Genomic DNA, 24440 nt, shown 5'->3' on the forward strand with positions numbered 1-24440 from the left:
CTTCTTTATGAAACTGACGTGCTTTTCAAAAGACTTTGAGAGAATTTCTTGTTAGCAATATTTAAAATATGTTCCTATTTAATGTTTAAGATTTAAGTGTTTAGATTTACAGTCCTAACTACCGTAATCTCAGCAAGAAGTGCTCACCAGCCAGTATAAGGTTTCTACTCCATCTGTTAATTTATTTTATATGTGCAGCAGCCATATTGGATTTTGCAGCTGGTATTGATGGGGAAGCTCCGACTTTTATTAGCTTCAGGGTGTATTCCAGCTGAATTTTCCAGCTTATATCTGAGCAATTTTTCTTTTTCATTATCTTCTTTCACACTTCTCACAACTCTGGAAGTAAGAGTAGTCAGTACTAGCATTATTTTGTAGGCCTGTAACTTATATATAGAAATGAATTAAAAATTTTTGTACTTGTACATTTGTTTACATCTAATCCAATGTTTTACTCTGACAATCCACTTCTAGTTGAAAACACATTAGCATAGAGAAGATTTGACCCTCACCCTGCCAATGTGAGATGCTAACATTTTTCATAATCTTTCATTTTATGTAGCAGTTTTCTAAACATATTTTGGACATCTAAAAAGCAGTTAAAACAATGAAATTATAAAAATGCACCAGAAAAAAAAAGTGAAAATCTAGAGATTTGATCCCTTGAAATCATAAAAAATCAATTTGTTATGATTTATTAAAAACAATAATTGCAAACACTGATGTTGTTGCTTAAGTACTGCCCTAGAAGAATTACATTGGATTCCCATCTCATCTGGATTTGTTGCTTTATTTTGAAAGCTCAGCTCATCTGCTTCCTCTTTAAACTGGCAAGCCTGATTTTTACATTAGACATCAATAGTTGATAGATGATTAGATAGCTGCTCCTTATCCACAATCTGCTAGCTGAGTCTGACCACCTCAATTACAAGCTAAAGCTAAAATTATAACCATGGTTTCAGGACATAGGAAGTATTTTAAAACTAGTAAAGAAATGTTTTCTCTGTAGAAACTCAGAAGGATTAGACTTATGAATAAAAAAAGAGAAAGGACAAGACGTTCTCTCTAAAGTAGCGTATGCACCTGCCCATTTACTCTTAAAGACAACAGACTAACTTTTAAGGATAATCTTTTTTTTATTTGCCCAAATACTTAAACTACAAGGACATAAGAACATCCTCCGCTATATAAAACATCAAATCCTGTCAAATGATCAGCAGTACAAACTTGTAAAGCTTTGCCGTCATACATATCTCTAGAAACCAACATAGGGGAAGAGAAGAAACAAGTAAAACAGGTGACCTTAAACTAAAAACTTTCCTCCCGTGAGTGGAAGACTCACTCGCCCTGGAAGTCACAGAAGAGGGTTTGCGAAATTAACGTACTAACAAAACAAAATCCACTCAATACAAAAAGAAAAAAAAAAAAAAACAGTATTTACAGAAAAATTACATTTTTTAACCCCAAATTTTCAGGTAACTCAGCTCCACCCAGCAACTCCCTTTGTATCAGTCACTTTGTTCCCCTCCTGAAGTTACTTAAATAGCCCACGCTGGTTTTTGTTTCAGTCTGTGATACAGTCAAAATATTCCATCACATACAGATCAATAAGAGAGTAATCAATCAGAATAAAAATGATGGAAGTTTTGTCCATTATTAGGGAAATGACACAAATTAGGGAAGGTTGGGATCCAAAAACTGAACAATATGTACATTCATGGTGTTGGTATGATGCCCCCACACAGGCACGAAGATGCACGCTGCAGTCACATCTCGGTTTGCAAGAAAACAGCAACAACAGCAAACATTAAAGCAAAAAAAGAGAAATACGCACGCACACGTCGTCGTATATACACAGTGATGTGAATGCGTGCACACAAACTCAAGACGGACAGATTTACATAAATGCACACTTTTTAGGAGGGGGGCATTAGACAAAACCCAAAGTCATGACAGCCACTGAAATAAACAAAACTCGATTTTAAAAAAAGAAATCAAACCATTCAGGTCCTCAGCAGACGATTGATTAATGCTCACAAAAACCTGGAAGTTTATAAGCGAAATCATTAAAAAAAATCCAAAGGTATATCGTTTTTAAAAAAAATACTAAAAATTAAATGTAGACAACTGAAAAAATGGCTCCTTTGAGGTCCAGACAAACTGCTGAAACGACAAGAATTGTTTTAAGACTGATAAATGAATCCTATGAGACGCGGCGCTTTGGAGACAAACCTGGATGCTGTGATGTTCCCAAATATTTACACCTGGAAATAAATGCATTTTAAACCTTCAACATGTCTGTAAATTCCAACACAGAAAATGGTACAAACTGTGTAAGAAAGACATTGAAAATAAAGAAATTACTAAATATTTTCAGACGTTTTACCTTTTTATGGATCATGTTAGATTATATTGTAAAACTGATTGTAGCAGCGGTAATTTCCTGTTTTGTGGCTTGATCTAAATGAGTTTACCAAATATTACAGCAATTATTGTATTTTCACTAAAGTAGAGTAAAGGTTATGCCAAATAAATTATTCATACCCTTGTCAGATTTAGATTTAATGCACAAAGTCAGTCAGTAATTGTTGGAGGGGTTTGTTTTCTGTAATGCCAAATCAGATTTGTCCACTGGTTATTAAAAAAAGGGATATAAGTGATTTTAAACATGCCATGTCTTGCTAAAACGGAAATAAAAACAAAGATTTTTATCCCCCCGCTCACCCAAATGTGACAAAACTTTGACCTCATCACATAACGAGAGATGCCTGCATCAGTTCCAGTCAAAGCCAAACTTCTCGGCTGAATGAAAATGCCTTTAATTTGTAAATCTGCCAGCGGTATGAATGAGTTGGAGCCCATCCAGTCTGACGGAAAACATGCTAAATCTACAAAGAAGACATCCGGAAACAACTTCCAGTGACAGAAAAACATTCTTAATGGCTTGACTTCTAAACAAAATACCACCGTTGTAAGAACCAAATCACAAAATCTACATCAAATGAAAACATGGAAGAAAAAAAGAAGTAAAAATTAAAGGAAACATTCTTAAGAGTGCAATTATTCAGTGCCCTGCACATGCTCCCTGCCCCCCTCTTCATGAAGTGATCCACCAAACTGTGTTCTTTGGCTCTGAAGCCTGTTCTGTTCACAACCTCGTCAGGAAAAAAAAATAAAATAATGGAGGGAAACTGATTACCTGATACATTTAACTCTAACTTTTACTATAGAGCCTGCAAATAAAATAACCAAACTCAGAGAAGAAATGTTCATGACATCACCAAACCAGTGGGATGCTGTTTTTGGTACAACGTCAGCTGTGACCGTCACACCCGGGAGGGAATCGGACTGACTTCAGGGCCGGGCTTCCTTCTGGAGCAGCAACGTAAACCGGGTGTAGGATAGATGAAGCGATGCGGAGGGGAAGGAGAGCTCCCCCTAGTGGGAGGAGAGCAGGGTTGGCACAGTGGCAGAGCTCCCTGGACTCTTGGCTCAGCTCAGCGCTGCTTTAGTTCGTCTCTGGGCGGCGGCCATGTTTCAGTCCGAATCCGACTCCGACGACTCGGCAGAGTTAGAGTCGCTGCTGCTGTCGTCATCGTCTGATTTGTTTTCTTTGTCGTCCACCTCATCATCGTCGTCCTCGTCGTCATCATCATCATCTTCGTCGTTCTTTAAACAGAAAAAAATTTGCATTCATGGATTGTTTTTTTTACTCGATACTTTTAAGCGATTAGATTTCGCTCACATCATCGTCATCTTCGTCATCCTCCTCACTGGAGGAGTCTGCTTCAGACGAAGCCTTCTCCTGCTCATCATCATCGTCGTCGTCCTCCTCTTCCTCCGTGTCCTGTCGGAAAGCACATTTTTAGGCTGGGAAAACGAGCTTCATGACTTCAGGCGAACGGATGAACTCAGAGACTCACAGATTTCTTAATCTTTGCTTTGGCGCCTCCTGGTTTTGCTGGAGTTCTTCTTTTCTGTGAATCAAAAAATGGAAGATCTCAGCTGTTCAAAATGAAAGAAAACACTTTTACAGCAAACTACTGACGCGAGACGTAAAGACTCACTTGGGAATTGTATTCTCTGTAAGTGTTTCGCACTTGTGAAGACAAGCTCTGTTGGCAGATGAGATGTAGGTAAAGTTAAAATCTGTAAAGCTAATTTAAAACCTCTTGTGTTTATTTTAAGCAGCTCTTACAGCCAGCCACTGTTCCAGGAGGACTTTGTACTGCTTCTGCTTCTCCTCGGCGATCTTCTTGTAGCGGTCCTTGTCCTTCAGCGGCAGCCTCTGCCACCGGCTGCCGATCTCGGCCATTCGCTCCTTCATCGGGAGGTGATTCAGCTCGCCGTTGGACAGCATCTCCTGGGAGAACTTCTGGTATCCGTTTCTAACAGGGTGAGATTTTATAAACGTTTTACATCCTTTCATAGCCATTTGGGAAAAAAAAAGTGTCACGTTGCAAACTTACGATGGCGGTTTTTTGGGTTCTCCTTCGAACTTCATCTTCTTCAAAGATGTGACAGCGTTGGCAGGAGATCGCATCTCGCACAGATCTCTCTGTTAAACACAGATGAGTCAGTTTAGTTCCTACTCATCCACTTGCAGACGTTTTCAATGAAAGTTCACAAATTTCAATGTATTTTATATGATAAATGAGTGTAATTTGAATATTTGTTTTAAAAATTTAGACTTTCTATCTTGTCATCAACTCTGAAATGCTTCGCTGCATCGGCCCAGCACTTCATAATTATGCACCCTTTTGTGTTTCCTACCAAATACAATACATTTACTTTGTGTTGGAAACAAAATGACATCTTACTTCATATCTTTTCTGGTCTTCTGCCGCTTTTTTGATCCACATGATCTTCTCCTTTTTCTCCATGGTGCTCCAAACCGTTTCCATGGCTTTGTGTGCCTTTGGTCGATCATTCTGCAAAGAAAAGGGCTCGTTTAAATTTCACTGGTGGAAACAATAACAGAGAAACCAGAAGGTTGTGTCTCTGAAGTCAATCGGACCTTAAATCTGGCAACGTAGTCCCCTATGACACTCTGCTGCCAGATTTCCTGAGCCGTTTTGGGCGGATCCGGCAGGCGACTTCTGTCCTCCCTCTCCTTCTTCTCAGACTCGGCTTTCAGAAGCGCCTCCACGCGTTTATACTTCTCCTGAATCACAAAGAGAGGAAAAAGTCACAGGAGAAAATTTTATTACGACGACTTGTTGGGATGTTTATTTTAATAATTGTATGTAGAAGACAGGCTACCTTCTTCTTATCAGGCAGCTCGTTCCACATGCGGGCCAGGAGTCTGGTGAGCTCGCTGTCAGGAATGTCGGGTCGCTCCTGCTGCAGCTTGGCTCGCTTCTCCTCAGAGAATATGAACATGGCAGAGATGGGCCTCTTGGGTTTCTCTGTACTTGCCTACAAAAACAATGCAAATGAGTTAAAAAAAGAGAAAAGAAACAAAAGAAAAAAGAGAAACAAAAGAAAGAATGCCAGCTTTACCTTCGTTTTAGCATTTTTCTTTTTAGAGGCAGGGCTGCTGGCTGCACTGTTCTTTTTGAGACCGATCTTATCCTCACCCAGAACCCGCTGCTGCTCCTGCTCTGACAAGGTCTGAAACAATAAAAACAAACACTTAGCTTTCAGATAAAAACTAAATGCTTACAGAGAAAATAACAGAACCAAATCACACTGGGAACTCACACTGAGGAATCTGTTCATCTCTATTTCATACTCCTTCTTCCTCTGGATGAAAAAAAAAAAGCAAAAGGAATCAAATAAAAACCCGGGAGGAGATCCGGACGAGGATTCTTCGGGATTTGCTGTCGGACTGACCTGTTCGCAGCGTTTCTGGTACGCGTCCTTTTCGTTCTGCTTCAGGAGCTTCCACCGCTGGCTGCACATCACCATGCGCTCTGTGCTCGGGACGTCCTTCATGCTGGACATCAGCTCGGCGCAGAACATGGAGTAGCCGTTTCTAAAACATTCACACGTGATTTCTGAGTAAATCCGTCACAGCAGCTGGACGGAGAGCTTCGTACGGGTGGAGCTTACGGAGGCGGCTTGTCGGGCCGGCCGTCGGACTTGTCTTTGAGGTGCCGCTCCGCCTTGGTCAGGGTGGACTTCACGATGTCTCCCTGGCTCATGTTCAGCTCCGGGTGCTGCTGGATGTATTCCCGCATCGTTCCCTAGAAAAACAAAACGTAAAACCACTTATAAAAACCAACCCAAACTACCGTGCAGACCCTCCATGCTGGAGTTAACCAAATCCTCGCACCTCATACAGCTTCTGCTGCTCCAGGGACTTGCTGATCCATTTGAGCCTCTTTTTGTCAGACAGCTGCGTCCACTGCTTACCAAGGCTGTCCTTGATATCTTTGGTGGTCGCCTGGTTGTGAGACACAACATCTTTCAGAAAGCACATTTCCAATAATCAAACTGGATTGTGGGAGGGTCAGACTCTCTGGCTTACATCAGGGTGCGACTTGAGGAACGCCTTTTTTTCATGGTTGTACCACAGCTGCTGGGGCGTCTTGGGCTTTTCTGGGACATTTGAGCCTTTCTTGGTCATGCTCTCCATGAGGTCTGGATGTTCTTCCCTGTTTGCACATTATCAAATTAAGCATTTAGTAGCTAAAGGTACAAAACTACACACGACAAAGCCTCATATTAAATATGTTAGAAATAAAATTGCAAAAACTATTGCAATTTTGTTTTACATAAAAGATTTAATAAATGTTAAAGGCTTGCATATTTTATATTCATTCTTGGTTGTGCATTATTGGTCTTATTGCTCATAAATCTGGAGAAATGCAAGTAAAAAAAACACTAATATATTACTTAATTTGCAAAAAAAAAAATCTATAGGCTTACCAAGAAAGTGGGATATCGTGAACCAGCTAATAAATTCTTTTAAAAAAAACCTGCATTAATAATTCTTACCTGAATTTCATCATGCTTTGCACAAATGTTTCCTTATCACGCAAGAAGTCATCTACATACTTTTTCTGTTGAAGCAAAAAGGAAACAAGTTTTGGTTAAAGTGAATCCACAGGTTTAAATGTACAAATTAAACTTTAACTTAGACAAAAAATAAAAATAATAATAAAAAAATTAAAAAACACTTTACTGACCTTCTTTTTGTCAGGGAGCTCCCTGTACTTCTTGGAGAGGATCTTAGTGAGGTCCAAGTTGCTCATTTCAGGATGCAACTTTGCATACTTGGCCCTCTTTTCCATGAAGAAACGGAAATACGGAGTCAAAGGCTTCTTAGGGAAATCTGGGTGTTTCTGTGTAAAGATGAGATAAAAAAGCAAAGTCTGAATTTTGAGCTTCACTTGCATAGCTTCGTAGCTTTGGTGTTAGAAGTACAGAGTGCAACTCACCTTTAATTTCTTGCCTTTGTAAGGGTTCTTGATGTAGTCCTGGGCATCAAATATCAGCTCTGTTAGAGTTCTGAATTTCCGGATCTTTATGAAATGAAAACACATGGGTTGGCTCTAAATGCGGTCTCCTCCGAACATTTAGTCTGAGAGTGAAGTCAGTTAACGTGGCTCACCTCTTTTGAGACTTCCTGCCATTTCTGCTTGCACATCTCTGCTGTGTAGGAGTTGAAGGCCACCTTCTGCCAGTCCAGGTGGGACTCGGAGGTTTTGTATTTTGTCAGGTCCTTCTGAGGCAGAGCCACTTTCATGGAGTCCAGCAATTTTAGGAGGTCATCCTGAGCCCACACTGTGAACACATTACAAAAGAAGAGCAGAAATGTTATTAAATATATGGATGGGCAGGAAAATGGTATGAAAAGGTTTGAAATCAACAGAGCTGTTGGAGAATCATACCTTGGTCCTGGGCCACCACCTCCATGTCTCCATTCATTTGTGGTTATACAGTCTCGAATCTGCAAATAAAGACAACATTTTTGTCAAACTAACCTCATGGTTCCAGTGAATATTTATTTCTGGGGTGTATTTAGTTCACTTTTAATGCTCAACTATAAATATTTAATGTATCTTAGCTTTAAACTCATGTATAAAATCAAAAGTACTCTAAATACGGCAATTGATCACTTGAGTAACAATGAGAATAGAAGATTTACCATGCTGTTTTCATATTTTTCCATACATTTCCAGAGTTCCCATCTTATGTGTAGCCTGTTTTAAAAGCTTATTTTATAATGAATTTACTGCAATTTATGTCCATTTTAAATACCAAACCTGATTTTTTTCTTTCTTTTACTAAACTACAATCAGAAGGATATGATGTAAATGCGTCATCAATGGGTGGACTGAAAGATTTTGAACTCAATAGAGAGGAATCAAAATATTTTTCCAAACTTACTCAGACCTGGTAAATGTTTAAATAAAGGTCCAGGCAGTTAGTGCAAGATAATTAATTTACATCAAACCTTCATTTAAGGACGTAAAGAATACCCAATTTGCTTGAAATTGCAGAAATATTTGTAATACAAAAGGGTTTTCAACCAACTAATGAGATTTTATACAAGAATAAACTATTAAATAAAAAAATAAACTGTTTTTATTCATTCATGTATTGTCTCCGTGTCATCTTAAAAAGGAACAAATTGAAAAAAAAATTTCCGAGTCCATTTAAAAAAAAAAAGTGGTCAATAAGTTTTTTTTTTCTAGTCATTGTTTAAAAAGTAGATTGCAAGTTATCAATTCGCGGATTAAAAATAAATAAATTTCTTTGTGAATGTAAATCTGCCTCTGCATTATGTTTTATGTTCATTACACCGCCCCTAAAACGTTTACGCTGCATGGTGAGACATAGGCTATTGCTTGTGACGGCTTCAAATCTCAAATAACACTGCGGAGGGCTTCAAACTAGCACAACTAGCTACGACAACAGGAGTCTCAGACGATCTATTTTTTTCCCTAACCGGAATTTGGCGAATTAGCTCTGTCCTTATTCCACAACAAAAGTATCGTGGACACACAGCAGCGACCATTTTCTCCCTCGGTCTGCTCGGTAATGGAGGATTTTTCTGTCGGAGCGGAGTTTTTGGGGAGGATCTACGGAAGGAGGAAGCGAATAGACGTGGACAGACAGGCAGCTGTAGGCGACCAGCTGACCACGGACTGGGGGATCTGCTTTCGGTCTCCGAGAGGCAGGAATGGTGGCTTGGAAGCACTGCAGCCAAATGCGCCACTCGGAAGAGGCGCCTCCTCACCGTTGGATGCGGCTCTAGCTCCGTCATGCGAACCTTTTAATCGGTTTTTTCCTCTGTAAACCTCCAAAAACATACAGGGAGGTCGAAGTAATATTCGTTTGAGGCAAAAATGAGCGCTTTTACGTATTTTGAGAACACTTTCGTCGTGTTTTAAACGTAACATGGCGGATCTGTGGAGCAAAACCGAGAGCATTCTTCAGCGAGGCGTAGCCGAGCTGTGCTTCCATGATGGCGGATCCTCGTTGTTCATCTTGTCCTTGATGGCCTCAGCTCAAACGCGTGACCTAGCTTGATTAAAACCACTTATATTAACATGAATGCTAATCCAGAAATTGAATTATATAAAACCTGCCATCGAGTTTCGCCGATTTCAACCAAAAATACAACATATGGATGTCTTAAAAATGAACTGCAACGGTACTAACTACACAACCAGCTTACCATGTGGAAAAATAAATGTACATTCAGTTGTAAAGTCATTGTTAGATCATTTAGATTTTTCAGTTCTCCGTGAATGATCTAGATTACATTAGCTGGCATTTACAAAATTATAAATTTTATTTCAGTGATATCTCGGAGAATTAAAGGCAAACAAGACCAAGATTGGCTAACCTTTTTCAGTTGAAATGACCTGCGGAGCCGCAGAAAGAAATGCAAAAAAAAAAATCAAATTATTAAACGGAAACACACCACGTTAAGCTAATTTTGTTTGTTAATTTTAGTTGTATCATCAGTAAACTAATCAAAACGTAACTGCCGAGAAAACGCGGATCCTAAATGCTCGGTTACATCTCAGAAAGGACGCTAAAATCAGAGTATGAGCAGCTTCTCTGGCGCGGCAAAAACAGCTCCAGGTCCGCCATGCTTCAGCCCCGCTCTGCTCTGTGAGGAAACCTACCGTGACAAGGTCCAATGGCGCACTGCAAACACTGACAACGGAGCTTAGAGCTAAAGCCGGGGCGTTGCAGCCTCCCTTCCCCTACACCCGAAAAGCGCATAAGCAAGGACGAGAAGGCGGGTTCTTCGAGCTCGGTCGTCGCTGGTGGTTCTGGGCTACGGTCGGTGAGAGAGAGTGAGGGGGAGAGGGAGGGCGAGTCTCAGTACGGTGAGATATTAAACCGAGATCCCTGATGGCTGGCCGAGAGTGGCGGCTAGCTGTTCCGCCAACAGCCGCATGGAGGTCTCGGCGCGGAAACCACCGCTCATTCCCCACGCAAACCCCACCGTTACATCACAAATGTCTCAGTTTCGATGAAAGTATTTTTGCCTAAAGCAGTCGTCGGTTTTTTTTTGTTTTTTTTTTAGTAAAAATGAAACATACCTTCGGGTCTTACAACGCGGTTCTTCCCCACTGTTCGGGATAAGTAATTCGGGTATGGCCGACCTCGTCTGTACCCTTCCACAACGGTCGGTCTGTTTCGGTGCTACAAAGAAACTGCCGTGCGAGGGGTCTTTAAATGACCACCAACCCCACAACTAAATGCTTCACTGTAAACTTTTCATCGTTTTTTACGAGCTTCTCGGTGGTATAGCTGTGAAACCGACCGGGTTTTGTGGTGCCTTACCTGTTTCGTTGTGAGCCAGTGTCGCTGTGGAGGAAGAAGGGGAGGGTTGAACTATAGCCAGCACTGCGCCGTCGATGCTGGGCTCCAGTCCCCGCAGAGACGGTCCTTCCCCCCGCCTCCATCTCACTCGCAGTCTCCCTCCACTCAACGCGCAGCAGCTCTCCCCTCTCCATCCAACCATTTCGCTGCGCCGACTCAACACCATTTTTTTTTGCGGTGGCGCACCGTTGATTTTTTTTTAATAAAACCGAGCACGATTACTTTTGCTCCCCGAGGCCGACCCTGTTACATCTCCGAGGCGAAATTTTGCACCGCGGGGGTTTTAGCAGGCAACTCCGGGTCTCAGGAAAGCCAAAGTTGCAGCTCTGGTTCTCGTATTTAATGTTGCTTATTTAAAATCAAATAAAAATCAAATGCAATTTGTTGTTTGTCAGCATTTATTTCTCTTTTCCTGTGCTCAAGCGGTTTCCACCAGCTCCAAACCTCTTTTACTGGATTGTAAGCGGCTGTTTGACAGCTTCATTTTGGCCCAGTGTGTTTTTTTCTTTTCAACTCCACCTTGTGTGTTTGTGGGCGGAACCGCCGGCTGTCCAATCCAGTCCGCCCGATTCATCGAAAACAAATGACTTTCAGGCATTCAGCCTTGTTAAACTTTGCTGTGTTCACTTGCTGTCGGAAAAGTTGGAATCACATTATTTTAAAAAAAATAATAATAATACACCACTTTGAGGTGCGATTTTCTTAAATATTCGCAAAACTTTTAGTACATTTAGAACAGCGTTCTAAGATAAAATTGTATTATCTGGTTTGTATTTCTCCTTTTTTTATTAATTTAAAATATGTGGTCACGGAATATTATTAAAGTATTAGCTAAACTCATCTAAATGTTTTTGCCGTTTTCTGTTACATTTTGTAAAAAATAAATACTTAAAAAATGATGGTATTATTAGAAATACGTGCTGCTTAATCAATTGATTTTATAAAATGTGAATACACAGTGAAACGTTCATGCGTTTTGGATTTGGAGGTCACTATTTTTAAAGTTTCATTATAGAGGATTTGATATTTGCATGATGTCCGTGACAGCAGCATCCATCCTTAAGTCCTTTCCTGTCTACTAAAGGGATAAAAACTGATAATAAATCGATAGATTTGTTTTATGCCGTTTCCCAGTTACACTTATGAAGTCAAGCATTTTAAACACTGATTTTATTTGTATTAAAATAACAATCCAAAGCAATGTACAGTTTAAGCACACGTTTAATGAACAATGTATTTTAGGTCATTTACAAGAATACTTTCCTGATGCTATGCTCCAGCAATTGACTAAAAATACATCTCTTCATTAGCTTCCCTTTATTGTTCGTTGATTTTGATTTTTTTAAAAGTAATTATACTCTAAAATCTCATATAGGCAACTCACATCTTTTTTATACACATTTCAAACAAGAACAGAAAATACTATGACACACAAGAAATCAAATGGAGCAAACTTAATAAAAACAACTTAAAACATACTGAGAAAAAATACTCCAGGCTGTGGGAAAAGGCACTAGTGAAAGTCACAGAAATTTCTATTTGCGATTATTTCAAAACTAAGAAAAATAAATTAGCACGAGCAAGAAAATCCTGTGTTAGAACAAAGGCAAATAGAAAAATCCATATGTTAAATATGTACTAGAAGGAAAAAGAAGGATAAATGTTTTTATAGGGAAAAGTGCCTCCTTTTAAAACAAAAATGTCTTCAGTTAAAATACTATTTTCTATGTAAGCCTTTGCCTGGTTCATCAACAGAAAAATTGCCTGAATGCTGGATATGAAAAGTAATATTTTAAAGATAAAAATGACAACAGTTTGTAATTACAATTAATGAGTGGTTTTTCTTCGTATTGGTTTTTACGCCAATCCATCTTCCATGTCTTCGTCATCGAATTTCACTTTGGCGTCATCTGCATCCAGCTGCAAGACAAACCCATCCGTTAACAATAACACCAATAAAACAACTTCAAGATAACTCATAAATGAGGCTTGGAGGGAGTTTTTGGAGATGCAGCCCAGAACTTACGCATTTCATCTCCAGCGGAGTGAAGATCCGGCCGGTCATGAACATCCGCAGTGGGATGGTGAGAATGAGGAAGAAAGGCAGTGCCAATGAGAAGGGGCTCTGCTTGACAATCCAAAGGACGCCCAAGCACAGAATCTGGATCACGGTGAAGATATGCATCCGCATTGTTTTCACCTGCAAAGAAAAACAGACGGGATGAAGTTACTAAAGATGACAAATCTCCCTTGTAGATTTTAATAAATCAACAAAAACAAAAACCAACAGTCCTGAAAGCTTTAACTTGAATTAAAACACTATTAGTGGTTATAGTTGGGAACAATGACGTGCAGCAGATACAAAATACATACTCAAAATGTGTCACAGAGTAAGATAAACCACATTAATGACTAGGAGTGATACCCTGGTAGCATAGGCGTCAGATGGATGGTATTTCTTGGGTGTAATGAGAAGAAGAACCCTGTCCCACATCTGGACACCATTTAGAGAGGTGATACCCATGTACAAGAAGATACCAAACAAGGCGGTCATTGGAATCATCCGCAGGATCGGTTCCATGAAAATCGAAACTCCTGAACAGTAAGAAAGAGAGTTGGTTATAAGAGGAGGAAGCAGTTCTTCCCTTCAAGCATGTTGTGAATGCATTAGCACTCTAGATGGCAGCACCTACCAACCATAAGGGCCACGATCATACCACTGATCCTCTGCTCAATCACCTTCTCGATCACCGGTTTGGGGCCCTTAGACATGACGGTCAGAGCATTGGCATGGGTGACAGACCGCACAGTGGCAGCACTCAGCCAGGGGACGCCAAAGATGGAGGAAATGCCACCCATGGTCACCAGGAGGAGCAGGTCAAAATGAAAACCAGAACCTTTCACCATCTTCCTCTCAGGTTTGCTCACAATCAACCTGTGAGCACACAAATAGATACTTCTTTCACATTGTTCAAGCAGTTCGTAACTGTAACGTATAGTATATCCAACTGTACTCACGTAGTAATCTGGGACTCCATGAAAATGAGGATGAAGACAAGCAGAGCAGGAACACACGAGGCACCCATCATCCAAATAGGGAAAGGCTTTTTTTCTCCCATAGGGTTGATGATCCAGCCTCTGGATTTGGGGTTGGTCACTTCAATACCTTTTGGCACAACCAGTTTCTGCAAAATAAGGTAAATATTGGTTGATAAATGCAAAAAGAAAAAAGGCAAGAATAAGGTTATTTTTAGCAAAGTTTGAAAATTAATTAGTTTATTCAGACATTCTTGAAGATAAATCAGGCTTCTTTATTCTAACCAAAAGGGGATGTAGAAATATGAAGCTTGTGAAATTTTCTGAAAGAAAAAACATTGAATCTGAGAAAACTTATCTAGGAAAGAAAATCAGACATTCCTTTCTCTAATACAAAAATATTTGTTGTGAATTGGCATATATATATATATATATATATATATATATATATATATATATATATATATATATAAATGGAATTGAACTGAAGCAATACTTCAGGGCCACGGGTAAAGTTTGGTAAATTAACTAACTAGTAAATAGAGACACTTTCTTTTTTGCCAAGCTTCTTCTTCCCCAGTACAGACCAGTGATGTACACAACTAAACTTCAATTTGAGTCCAAGACTTTTTCCTGAATGTAATACCAGGTTTTTACAAGTGAAATAAATGCCATGAAGATTGTTTCACATGTAAGTCTTGTTTTTTAAACAAACAGAGACAGACAAAATCAAACAGTAATGCTTAATGCAGTTGATTTCAGTTTTTTTTAATATACATTTGCACATAACATACCTGCGTGTAAGCATCCTCAATGCTAATATCCACTGCGATCATGAAGAAAATGGCAATAGGGACTCCGAAATCTCCAATCAAGCGACGAATCTTTAGAGAAAATTAAAACATAGCCCTCCATCAAACCCAGATCACTTTATAGAGGTGATTTTTAGAGTTTGTTCAGAACTTCTTCTTACCGGGCCTGGGAGGAAGGTACCATTCTTGAACTGACGAAGGAAGTATGCAATGAAGAAACAGCCAAACATAAGGCACATAGACAGCAGAGCAGTGTTGGGGTATGGCCTTTCAACCTCCAGCTCTTTAACGGTCACATTGCCATCTGCATGAATCTCCGTGTGCTCCTTGATGACTGGATGGAAGGGGTTATCCAGTGTGTCATTAAGATGTTCATAGTTCAGAATCAAAGGATGAGTTTTGAAGATCTGAACAAGAAAAGGGATTAGAAGTCAGTTAGAGTTGATGGAAAAAGCGAAATGATTGTTGGTGAGAAAGGGTGGACGAATGAACTGTGCTAACCTTGATGAGCTTGGCGAAGGTCTCGTAGATGAAGATGAGTGAAATGAGGATTGAAAAGATTTCTTGGGTGAAGCGTGAAATGAATCGGACCAAGAAGCTGCCTTCCACGGCCACAACTACAACCACGATCACCACCAGCCACATGCCCACCCAGATACGGCCCACAATGTATTCGATGCCTTGGGCTTTGCAGAACTAGTGCAGACAAAGAAAAGAAGACTTTAATGAGGACAGTAGTGCTTTGAAAACGTTTTCAGGAATCTTATCATCTGACTGTTTGTACATACGACAAAAAAAGCTTCTTCAAATAGGAGCAGAGGTCCAGAAAATCCAATGACAAGAACAGGTTGGGCAGCAATGAGGCAGAAGATTATGCCCTGAACGCAGGTAGAAACCATAAGCTCTGAGACTCCCATCATTTTGTCTGTTTTGTCCGCTAGAGTGGATTTAAAGAGACCAACAAAAGCTTCAGAGCCAGACAATTTTCAGCAACTACTATGGTTATCAAACACAACATGAGATTCATATCTTTCCACTGTGGACTTTTTCTACTTACCTAGAAGCCCTCCGAAGGTGATGGCAGGTGACAGGGCAGCAAAGTAGATGAAGATGATGGCAGCAAGCACCTGAGGGTTCAGAGCGTCTACGTAGTCGCTGAGGTAGTGGCGGTAACGGCGCTTGATGTCTTTCACCATTCCACCAAAAGGATAGCCTGTACGGGCCAGTGGGTCCTCCTTTGGCCCTTCAGGAGCCGCATCTAAACGTAAACAAGAAGACATTCATGTGGTCATTGTTAGATAACAAGATCTCAGTCTGGTCAGTTCTGCCTACCTATTCTTAAAAATTAGTTGAATTTTGACATCTGAATCTAAGAGGGTTAAGATGTCTATATTCTTGTAGTTCTGGTCAAAGATGCTAACCTGCAGCTTCTCCAAACAGAAGGCGGGTGTCAGTGGGACGGAGTCTTTCACGCAGCATCTTCTTCTGGAAGTCAATTATTGACTCCAACATTGCCTTGTCCTGGATCTCAGTGGGTGGGATCACGATGCTGCAGTCCATGAAGTCAGCAATCGCTGTGTTCAACTCCTTCTCAGTTTGGGCAAGATGAGCTTCCAGACTGAACACCTATCAGATGGGAGGGACAGATCATTTTAATCTGAGTTGGTTTTGACAGCGTGATCCTGTGATTTTCACTGTAGTTTTTTCCTACCCAGTCAGCCAGCAGAGCACCCATGGCACGCCCAATTTGAGTGTAGTTCAGATCACTGCTGGAGGGGCCGACCATCATGAAGACAAAACGAATGGGGACCGAAGACTCGAGGACAGACTCCATCACCACAGTGTCACTCAGCCTGACAAAAGCCACCACTGGTTTCTGCAGGAGGTCGAGCACACCTGCAAGAAAACCTCTTTACATCAGATATGGACCAAAAACATGCACATCATACAGGGACAAGGCTGCATTTGAACAAACATACCTGTGAGGACAATTGAAGCCTCCATGTTGTCCGAGCTGTCTCTCTGCAAATTTAAGTAGATGAAGTATGTTAAAATATTCTATTAAGTCAGACAAAGATAGATTTTGTATAAAGGCAAATAACTACCTTCTTTATGACTGAAAATGTTTGCATTTGAATGTCTCCAGCCGGAGTGACCACAGGCCCCTCGTTCTGACTGAAAGGAGAAACAAAAACATGCTTAGAATGGCTTTGGGAGTTTGTGCAATGGCAGGAAAAGCAGAATCATTCCTACCTGCGTCTCAGTAGGAGAGCTCTCAGCAGGGAGTCTCGATCAGTGGGACGTATTTCGCCTTTGCTGACCAGCTCGTCCACTATTTTCTCAGCCACAGAGGCCAGGGTGCTGGCGTTCATGTCGAAGATGATGGCTCCTGAGAACCAAGGCTTGGGGTTACTAGAGTTCCAAATAGCCAACCAGTCACAAGAAGTGTTTGGATGCTATTTTCTATCTCTGTCACAGCTCTGAAATCACCTGTGTTTAATGCTCTTCGAACATGGAGCAAGCTCTTAAAGGTGAGGTAGGAGACATGAGATGGACCCCACTGCCTGGTGTTGGGGTCAAGGTTTTCCTCATAGCCCACCCATCGGCTGGTTTCCTGCCAGATGTTGCCCTGGAGCTCATTTAACTCCACGTAGGCCTGTTGTAAGGAAACAGTAGGTCAAGCATTTTCCAGCGTTATTAGTGGTAAAGCAGTGAAAGGTTTGCTTTCTCCAGTGAAAATATCAGGTTTGTGTGATTAAAAAAACGGCACAAATCATCTCAAATGCAACGCTGAAGTTTAATTTGCACAATTCATTTGAAAAACAAAACAAATCTATTTGCTTGAAGAGTGAAATACATAAAATGATGCAATAAAATGTGAAAAGGCATGTGATTAATCTTTCATCTTTTAGTATTCTTTACCTTGAGTCTACCATATATTGGGTCTGGTTTCAAAGGAAACAGAGTCAAGCTGTTCTTTCTTTTATTTCTTCATATTTGCATCTTTTAGCTGAAGCCATTGTTTGCAAAGAGACCACAAAGGATCAGGAAAATCTCATTGCTGGTATCAGTCAGGAAAAGGTTACAAATAGTTTCAGTATTGTTTACATGGCCTTAACCAATAAAGAAAAATGTGACACAAGAGTGATACAAAGATCTCCACAATTATTGAAGAAAACATGATAAAAACTGGTCAAGGAGACTGCTAAGAGACCAACAGGAATAATGAAGTAGCAATGTCTTGTACTCTCCAAATGCCTTGGCAAAACTACAGCATCCAAGCTTTGCTAAAATCTCATAAAACCTTGTTACACTCTGATTAAACTAAATGTTCTCAACGTTTTTGGCAAAATATATTGTTAAATTAGGTTTGACATGCTGAAAAGTAATTAAAAGGGCTTCTTACATTCTGGAAACAGGAAGTTATTCATGTTTGTTTACGTAGTATTTGTTAAAAAAACACTTTAAGGGTGTGCACATTTATTAAAAACTGTCACTAATATACTTTTTTTCCTAAAAGGTTTATTAATATGTGAAAAAAGCTTTTAAATTGTTTACCTTTTTTACATCACAAAAACCAGATTTTCAGCTGAAGTAAGTGCACTTTGGAGAGACTCTTTATACCATTTTCTTCTCCAGAAGAGTACACTTACCTGAGCATCCCCCCTGGTGGTGGCATTGGTGTTCACGTTCAGAAACGCTAAAAATAAAGAGGCACCAAAGTGGTTTAAATGGGGGAAAATTCAGTAAAATCTGTTGAAAACAAAAGCTTACCATCTGAATCACTGGGAATAACAATGGCTTCAGGAGGAGGCTCAGTCTCTTCCTCTTTTTCTTCATCTTTCCTTTCGACATCAAAGTTGTTGTTCAGGCCTTCTGAAGTTCTGAGGTACAGAAACATGAGCTACATCCCTCACTTTGTACTCAGATGTTGCAAAGCAACTGAAAAATGTTGCTGTCGTCATTTAACAGAGATGCAGTTCAAACCTTCATTATAAGAATGATTCAATTCAATTTCTAAACCTAGAATATATATTTTTTAAATTCCAGAATCGGTGCAATTCTTTTCATCACCACAAGATGGCAGCACAGAGAGACTTAGTTCTCAGCTCCATTCTTATCTCTGATTGGCCCAGAAGGCCAACTAACGTAAGTTCAAATGTCTGGCGATGTTTTCGAGCAGAACATAAAAAGGCTTCTTACATTCTGGAAACAGGAAGTTATTCATGTTTGTTTACGTAGTATTTGTAAAAAAAAAAACAAAAAAAAAACAGAGCAAGCAGAAGATTGTCAAATTCTCTGTTAAATAAATTTCAAAGTCTATAAATGAATAATTTCAAAGTGTAGTTAAGAATTATATACATATTTCATGCTTTTATTATTGCACTTGTTTAGATAATCTATGTTTTTACTCAACAAAACAAATTCAAACAAATCAACGATAAAAATATATATATATGAAAAGGTGCATAAATGCATCATAAACTATACACTCTTACAACCCAAAGAGCTTGAACTGAATAATTTAAAAACTGGGCCTTGGATTAGAACGGTAGTTCCCACTATCTTATCAGAAACAGTGTGCAGAAGTTCACTGTTGGGGCACAGTGCTGAAGAAGGAGGCCTAAAGAAGATGAAGCACTCACAGTTTAAAAGGAGAAGGGAAGGCTGGATCATTGTCTTCATATGACATGTCGCTGCCCTGGATAAGTTAGAAAGTGATTAATTACTTTAAAAATTCAGGATAACAACTTCAAGTGTTGATTGAATCAGTAAAAATAAATACAAACCTCCTCAAAAGTGAAATTGTTCTCCATGGATGTTGAATTGCCTCTGCTTTCAGCTACTTAATGCATTCCCTAAAGCAGAAAACAAATGAATTGACTCAGAGTCAACAAATTCTCACTAAAGACCAGCTGTGTTAAAACTGGAGGTGATTTGATCAACTTATAATGAAAAGGACACATGATAACTCAACTTTACACAGTTTTGCAATAATTATATAAAAAACCTAAAATTTTCTCTAATGATATTTGAATATCATTACCAATGACACCAGTTTTATTAGAAAACAAACTATCTGCCACCATATTCTTCATTCAGAGTCTGCCTGTAAAGATGCCACACAGGTCAGATAAACTGGCCGTTGACAATTTGAAGTACGATGTAGTTTAAATAGGAGACTACAGAGTCTTATCTTTGGGTTACGCCCGTCAACCAGGCTCATATGTTCTCCTTAGTTGCAAGACAGGAAAAAAAAATACTTTTAGCTTCTGCAACTTTGCACAGAATTATACAATTAAACACAGAAACATTAAATTTTAACATCAAACCGAAAAAGGACAGGTTTTTCTTGGCAAAATTAAAAATTTCTGTTGCACGTTTAGATTTTGAACCTGCTAACATTGACAGAAAATGGCTTTATCACTTCTAAAATCCACACACAAAAACGCTTTTGCTTAAAAGTAATTTGATGTCTGCAACAATTTAAATTTATGACATCAAAAGCAAGTTATTTGCATATTTTAAAACAGCAAATCTTAAGGTGTTTGTATGATAAATTTATTCAATTTCAGTATTTAGTGCACACTGTTGAAATTCTCGTTAAAAATAAAGCAAAGTAGACATTACTCCATTTGTTGAAGTTTGTAAAAAGTCCCTATTTTACATCAAGACAGCCATCTTGCTTAAGATTTGCTTCCTTCACCAGTAATCCTATAAAAAAACCCACATCTAAACCCCTGGCCAGAGGAGGCCACATCCCTACCTGAGTGCAGGTAATCCCACCTGGTCTCCAGCACTGGAAACAGGATGATCAGCGCCCTGTCGGCCTCGTCGAACCCGGAGACAAACTGACCTGGCACAGACGAAAAGACGAGTTCACTGAGGGGCCTGACTTGAGCGGGAACACCCACCTGAAAGTACGTCGGCTCTAAAGTGCAGGACCCCGCAGCCCCTGTGGCTCAGCAGGGTGTATGACACACAAACATCTCTATCTGCCCCAGACACCTTGACACAGGGATATCCCAGCCCTAATTTGCCTGCACCGCCCTTTCAGCGAGGACCAAATCTAAGGCCAGAGAGGCTCTGAGCCTCATCGTGTCCCAGGGGTCGGGAAAGGGGCAAAGTGTGGCTAGGAGAACATCTCTTTACGTCATCTTGTTTACGAACTGGGGATTCCCTCAAGATATCGATAAGAGATGGAAGGAGGTAGTTCCTGGTGATGTGATATGAAAACATTCATCTAAACTTAAGTACATTACAGAGCAACAGTCCAGATCTCTTGGTTGTTTTGGGTGCATGAGGGCAAGGCGAGACCTCCTCTGCTGGCTGGAGGTGTAACTGGTTGCTGGTGACACACACAGGCACATGATGCCCCATGGACTGAAGAAAACAGAAATATATCATTAATTATGCAGAGAATTAATCACAAAACAACCTAAAACAGTGTCTGCAGAGACAATCCTTATACAGTATGGAAAACAGCTTAATTAATGTAAAAATGCACAATCCTGGAGCGACTGAAAAGATGCTCAATAATTTACTTAATTTTAAGAATTCATTGATATTTTAACAGTTTGTGATCAGGTTTTATCAATAGATTCTGGCACATCCGACCCTTCTCAAGTCTCCAGGAACTTTTATCTATGAATACTTTAAAATGCCTCTAAATTATCTGGAAATGAAAGAACCTCATTCAAGATTTCTGCAAGTAAGTGGAGAAGGTTTGCTCATTAGCATTAGAATGCCACTGTGATTGGAGTCATTATGTTGACTTGACTTGCTGAAGTCGTGCCATCACTAATTTAATCAAATCGCTACAAAGGAAGCAAGTTTTCCAGTAAAATGTCACCATTCAGGAATAATCACTTTAATTTTAAACAAAGAAACTTTATCTCCAGTCTCTCCTGCAACAATTAAAAAGTGATTAATGCTGATTAATCCTTTGTTGATAAATCCACAACGAAGAGAACTTCTGATTTTGTTGCCCATTATTCAGCTTTTTTATTCAATTTCTTCTCCGGCCCTCGAAGTAACCTCAAAAGCTCTTGGCTCTTAAAATCTCAAACATTTCTTGAAATGCCAATGTTACATTTTGTGAGAATCAGTTGGATGATATCCAAGGATAAGTGTTGGAATACATATTCAGTTTAAACGTTACTTATTTGTCATGTAAAATTGCATACCTGTGAATTATTCCATTGTTTGAAGCTTTCAGTTGCAGAAAATACAGAAACCTGCAAGGATAAAAAAAAAAAAAAACTCAGGTGGCAGAACTGGTTTTAGTTGCTGTGCACAGTCAGTCAGCTGCTGAGTAGCAACACTTCACCAGCCACTCACTGCTGCTCTTGTTTTATCAAGTAGAAGAAAAGCAAACTTCAACTTCAACCTCAACTTGTTAAGCTATCGTTTTCCTCGTGCTTGTTGTGTTTTTGCAGTTTGACGGCTACAATTGCAACTGTTGTTTGACATTAGCATGCTTCAGTGACCTGCTGTTGGGGAACGTACCTCCTGAAGGTTTGGTCCTGAAGAACTCGGCTCTGCACTCCTGCATGTCTGATGACAAACGGCTAGATCAAAAGGACTTGCAACACCATGCCTCCGTTTTGCATTGGCTTTGATTTAAACAGAGAAAAGAAAAGAATCTGTGAAAAACACAAGTGGTTTCATATTGAGCCTCCTTTTGCTCCAAAGGCTGCAGCTGCCTGGAGTCTAGAGGAGCTGATAATGAGCTATCCCAGCATTACCTGATCGTGTCACAAGGGCTTCTCACGTCGTCAGGATTGATTGGCTTAGTTTGAAAGAGTCCAGAGAGTGAAAATGTCAAGGAAAGTCGTTTTTAGGAGATTTCAGTTGTCCTCTTTGCTGATTTTAGCTCGCAAATCTTTGATTTGTTTCTTTGCTCTCAGTAAATTCAGAATTAATTGTGGTCCTAAACAAAAATCTTACTTGGATTTAAGATTCTGAAATGAGATTTCCTGTAATGTTACATAAACTGTTTCTGCACAAACACTGGGATTTGCTACCATGAAAATAATTTCACGCTTCCTGGCTTGCATTTTTGTTCTGTGTGTATTAATTTGAGGTTTTATGACTTATTTATTTTACTGCGTTAAGCTAAATTATCAACTTTTTTTTTCTTTTTTTTTTTTTAGAAAACCCACATTACAGAAGAACTATTATGTGGGTCTTAATTTTAAATCAACGGAACAAAATGATTCTTGAAGCGTATCTAGGATACAATCTAATAAAGTCAACCAAGTTTAATAAAGTTATCCATGGTGAGGAAACACAGTGGGGCCCAATTTTAGACCCTCTGTGGTAGAAGCGCGTTATCGCGCCTCGTGGAAGCTATCTGTGGTGGCCATGTGGCTTCACTCGCACAGCACAGACACTCCCAGTTTTCACACATCTTCACGTTTAAAAAGGTTTCACTGCTGCACACTTCTAAAGTAAATGAAATGAAACGCCGGTTATGTGGACAGAGTGTGAATTGACCTTTAAGTTTTTTTGAAAACCTCAATAATAAAGATGGGAATGACCCAACGGCTCAAATCAAAGAAGAGTTTGTGAACTTCACTTCATAAACTTTATGAATTTACTACAGTCGAAGAATTTTGAATGTGAATGAAAGCTGTAGCTTAACAAAAATAAATCTAAGGAGTATATAAAGGTTTTTTTTTTAATGTGTCAAACTCGAGGCCCGTGGGCCAAATCAGGCCCACCGTAGCTTTTTATGTGGCTAAATGTGCTTTTAGTCTAAGCACATTTAGTGTTTAGACTAAACACTAAATGTGCTTAAATATCATGTTATCAGTCAAATCAATGCAGTTTTTATGTGTTTACTGCCAAATTACATCAATCAATCCCTCCAGGATTATCATGGAAATTCACACAAAGTCAACAAATCCCTGCACTTTTTTGTTCTAACACATAATTGGGAGTTTATTGCAGATTTTTCTCAAAAATTGCCAAAAACGTTCTTGCTTGTACTAAACAGCTGCTTCAGCCTTAATTGATGTCAGATTATAGTCCATGATCTATATAAAAAGTTGCAAATAATTGCAAATATTTCCAATTTAGAACCACAAACACTTTTATTTTTATTGCAAAAATAATCACAAAAAGTCACAAAATTCTGGAGGAACTTAAAAGATGTTCAATAATATTATTTAATTTTAAGAACTCATTGATATTTTAACAGTTTGTGATCAGGTTTTATCATTACATTCTGGCACAACCGGCCCTTTAAGAGCCTTCATGATCTTGATTTGGCCCAAAACGAAGATGAGTTTAACACCGCTGTTTTAAAACACTCAGTAATTTTATGGGAAAAGATGCAAATATGAGCTCTATCTGCCCCCCAGCAAGCAGACTGGTGTGAGTTATCACTAAGAGCCAGAATCAAAGACCCACCTACAGCAAAAAGGCAACACAGTCAGGGCCGCCATTCATTCATTTTAATTCAGCTAAACTTTTATTACATCAATATTAAATAATTTTTTACTTTGAAAATGATCATTTATACATGTCCTAGTTTGTTTATCTTATTCATTTTTTTATCATGAGCTTCAACACAAAACACTCCTGAAAACAAAGTAACAGTTTTAATTTCTTAGGAGTGCAAGCTAAAACGTACTTTTATTTTTTAAATAAACAGAAATAAAGTTTTCATGCTTATGAGCTTTCAGCTGTGTTGTTATTATTATTACTGTTTTAATATTAGTTAATTTTTTTATTTGCAGCAAGGTGGAAATGAATGGAAGGAGGGGAGAAAAGCCACATTTACTAAAAAAT

At 39.3% G+C, this 24440-nt stretch overlaps 2 protein-coding genes across 6 annotated transcripts; both read right to left on the minus strand.

The window, feature by feature from the left end:
* Positions 1–2803: 2803 nt before the first annotated feature.
* Positions 2804–11260, minus strand: ubtf (upstream binding transcription factor). Of its 4 annotated transcripts, none has more exons than XM_017306343.2 (21): positions 10756–11260; positions 7839–7897; positions 7559–7731; positions 7386–7469; positions 7134–7289; positions 6943–7007; positions 6473–6599; positions 6278–6388; positions 6055–6188; positions 5836–5977; positions 5704–5745; positions 5503–5613; positions 5263–5418; positions 5018–5164; positions 4821–4931; positions 4470–4558; positions 4199–4388; positions 4068–4115; positions 3924–3977; positions 3746–3847; positions 2804–3669 (listed from the first exon to the last, which is right to left on the minus strand). In XM_017306343.2, the coding sequence occupies exons 2-21, from the start codon at positions 7873–7875 to the stop codon at positions 3538–3540; spliced, it is 2211 nt and encodes a 736-aa protein (XP_017161832.1). In that variant the 5' UTR covers positions 7876–7897; positions 10756–11260; the 3' UTR covers positions 2804–3537. The 4 variants fall into 4 exon arrangements, with proteins under 4 accessions (XP_017161832.1, XP_017161831.1, XP_017161830.1 ...); XM_017306342.2 differs by having other exon boundaries at positions 10512–11260; XM_017306341.2 differs by having other exon boundaries at positions 10089–11260.
* A 682-nt stretch (positions 11261–11942) lies between these two features.
* slc4a1a (solute carrier family 4 member 1a (Diego blood group)) lies at positions 11943–20839 on the minus strand. Of its 2 annotated transcripts, none has more exons than XM_008416287.3 (21): positions 20430–20839; positions 19433–19501; positions 19289–19344; positions 18417–18526; positions 18296–18342; positions 17133–17298; positions 16896–17031; positions 16748–16817; positions 16622–16664; positions 16354–16538; positions 16064–16268; positions 15700–15900; positions 15431–15579; positions 15144–15338; positions 14804–15049; positions 14625–14714; positions 13813–13979; positions 13488–13729; positions 13220–13389; positions 12821–12994; positions 11943–12714 (listed from the first exon to the last, which is right to left on the minus strand). In XM_008416287.3, the coding sequence occupies exons 2-21, from the start codon at positions 19457–19459 to the stop codon at positions 12652–12654; spliced, it is 2742 nt and encodes a 913-aa protein (XP_008414509.2). In that variant the 5' UTR covers positions 19460–19501; positions 20430–20839; the 3' UTR covers positions 11943–12651. The 2 variants fall into 2 exon arrangements, with proteins under 2 accessions (XP_008414509.2, XP_008414508.2); XM_008416286.3 differs by having other exon boundaries at positions 20410–20839.
* Positions 20840–24440: the final 3601 nt, after the last annotated feature.

This window comes from Poecilia reticulata, chromosome 8 (genome assembly GCF_904066995.2).
Source record: "Poecilia reticulata chromosome 8, P_reticulata-male-v2, whole genome shotgun sequence".
Taxonomy (NCBI): Eukaryota; Metazoa; Chordata; class Actinopteri; order Cyprinodontiformes; family Poeciliidae; genus Poecilia; species Poecilia reticulata.

Coding starts and splice junctions, on each gene's coding strand:
- ubtf (XM_017306343.2), bottom strand. CDS start 7,875: ATGAATGGAGACATGGAGGTGGTGGCCCAGGACCAAG. Junction 6,189..6,277: donor AGCAGCAGAAGCTGTATGAG/GTGCGAGGATTT, acceptor TTGTTTTTCTAG/GGAACGATGCGGGAATACAT. Junction 5,614..5,703: donor AGATGAACAGATTCCTCAGT/GTGAGTTCCCAG, acceptor TTATTGTTTCAG/ACCTTGTCAGAGCAGGAGCA.
- slc4a1a (XM_008416287.3), bottom strand. CDS start 19,459: ATGGAGAACAATTTCACTTTTGAGGAG. Junction 17,032..17,132: donor TCGAAGAGCATTAAACACAG/GTGATTTCAGAG, acceptor CTTGGTTCTCAG/GAGCCATCATCTTCGACATG. Junction 14,715..14,803: donor GTACCTTCCTCCCAGGCCCG/GTAAGAAGAAGT, acceptor TTTTCTCTAAAG/ATTCGTCGCTTGATTGGAGA.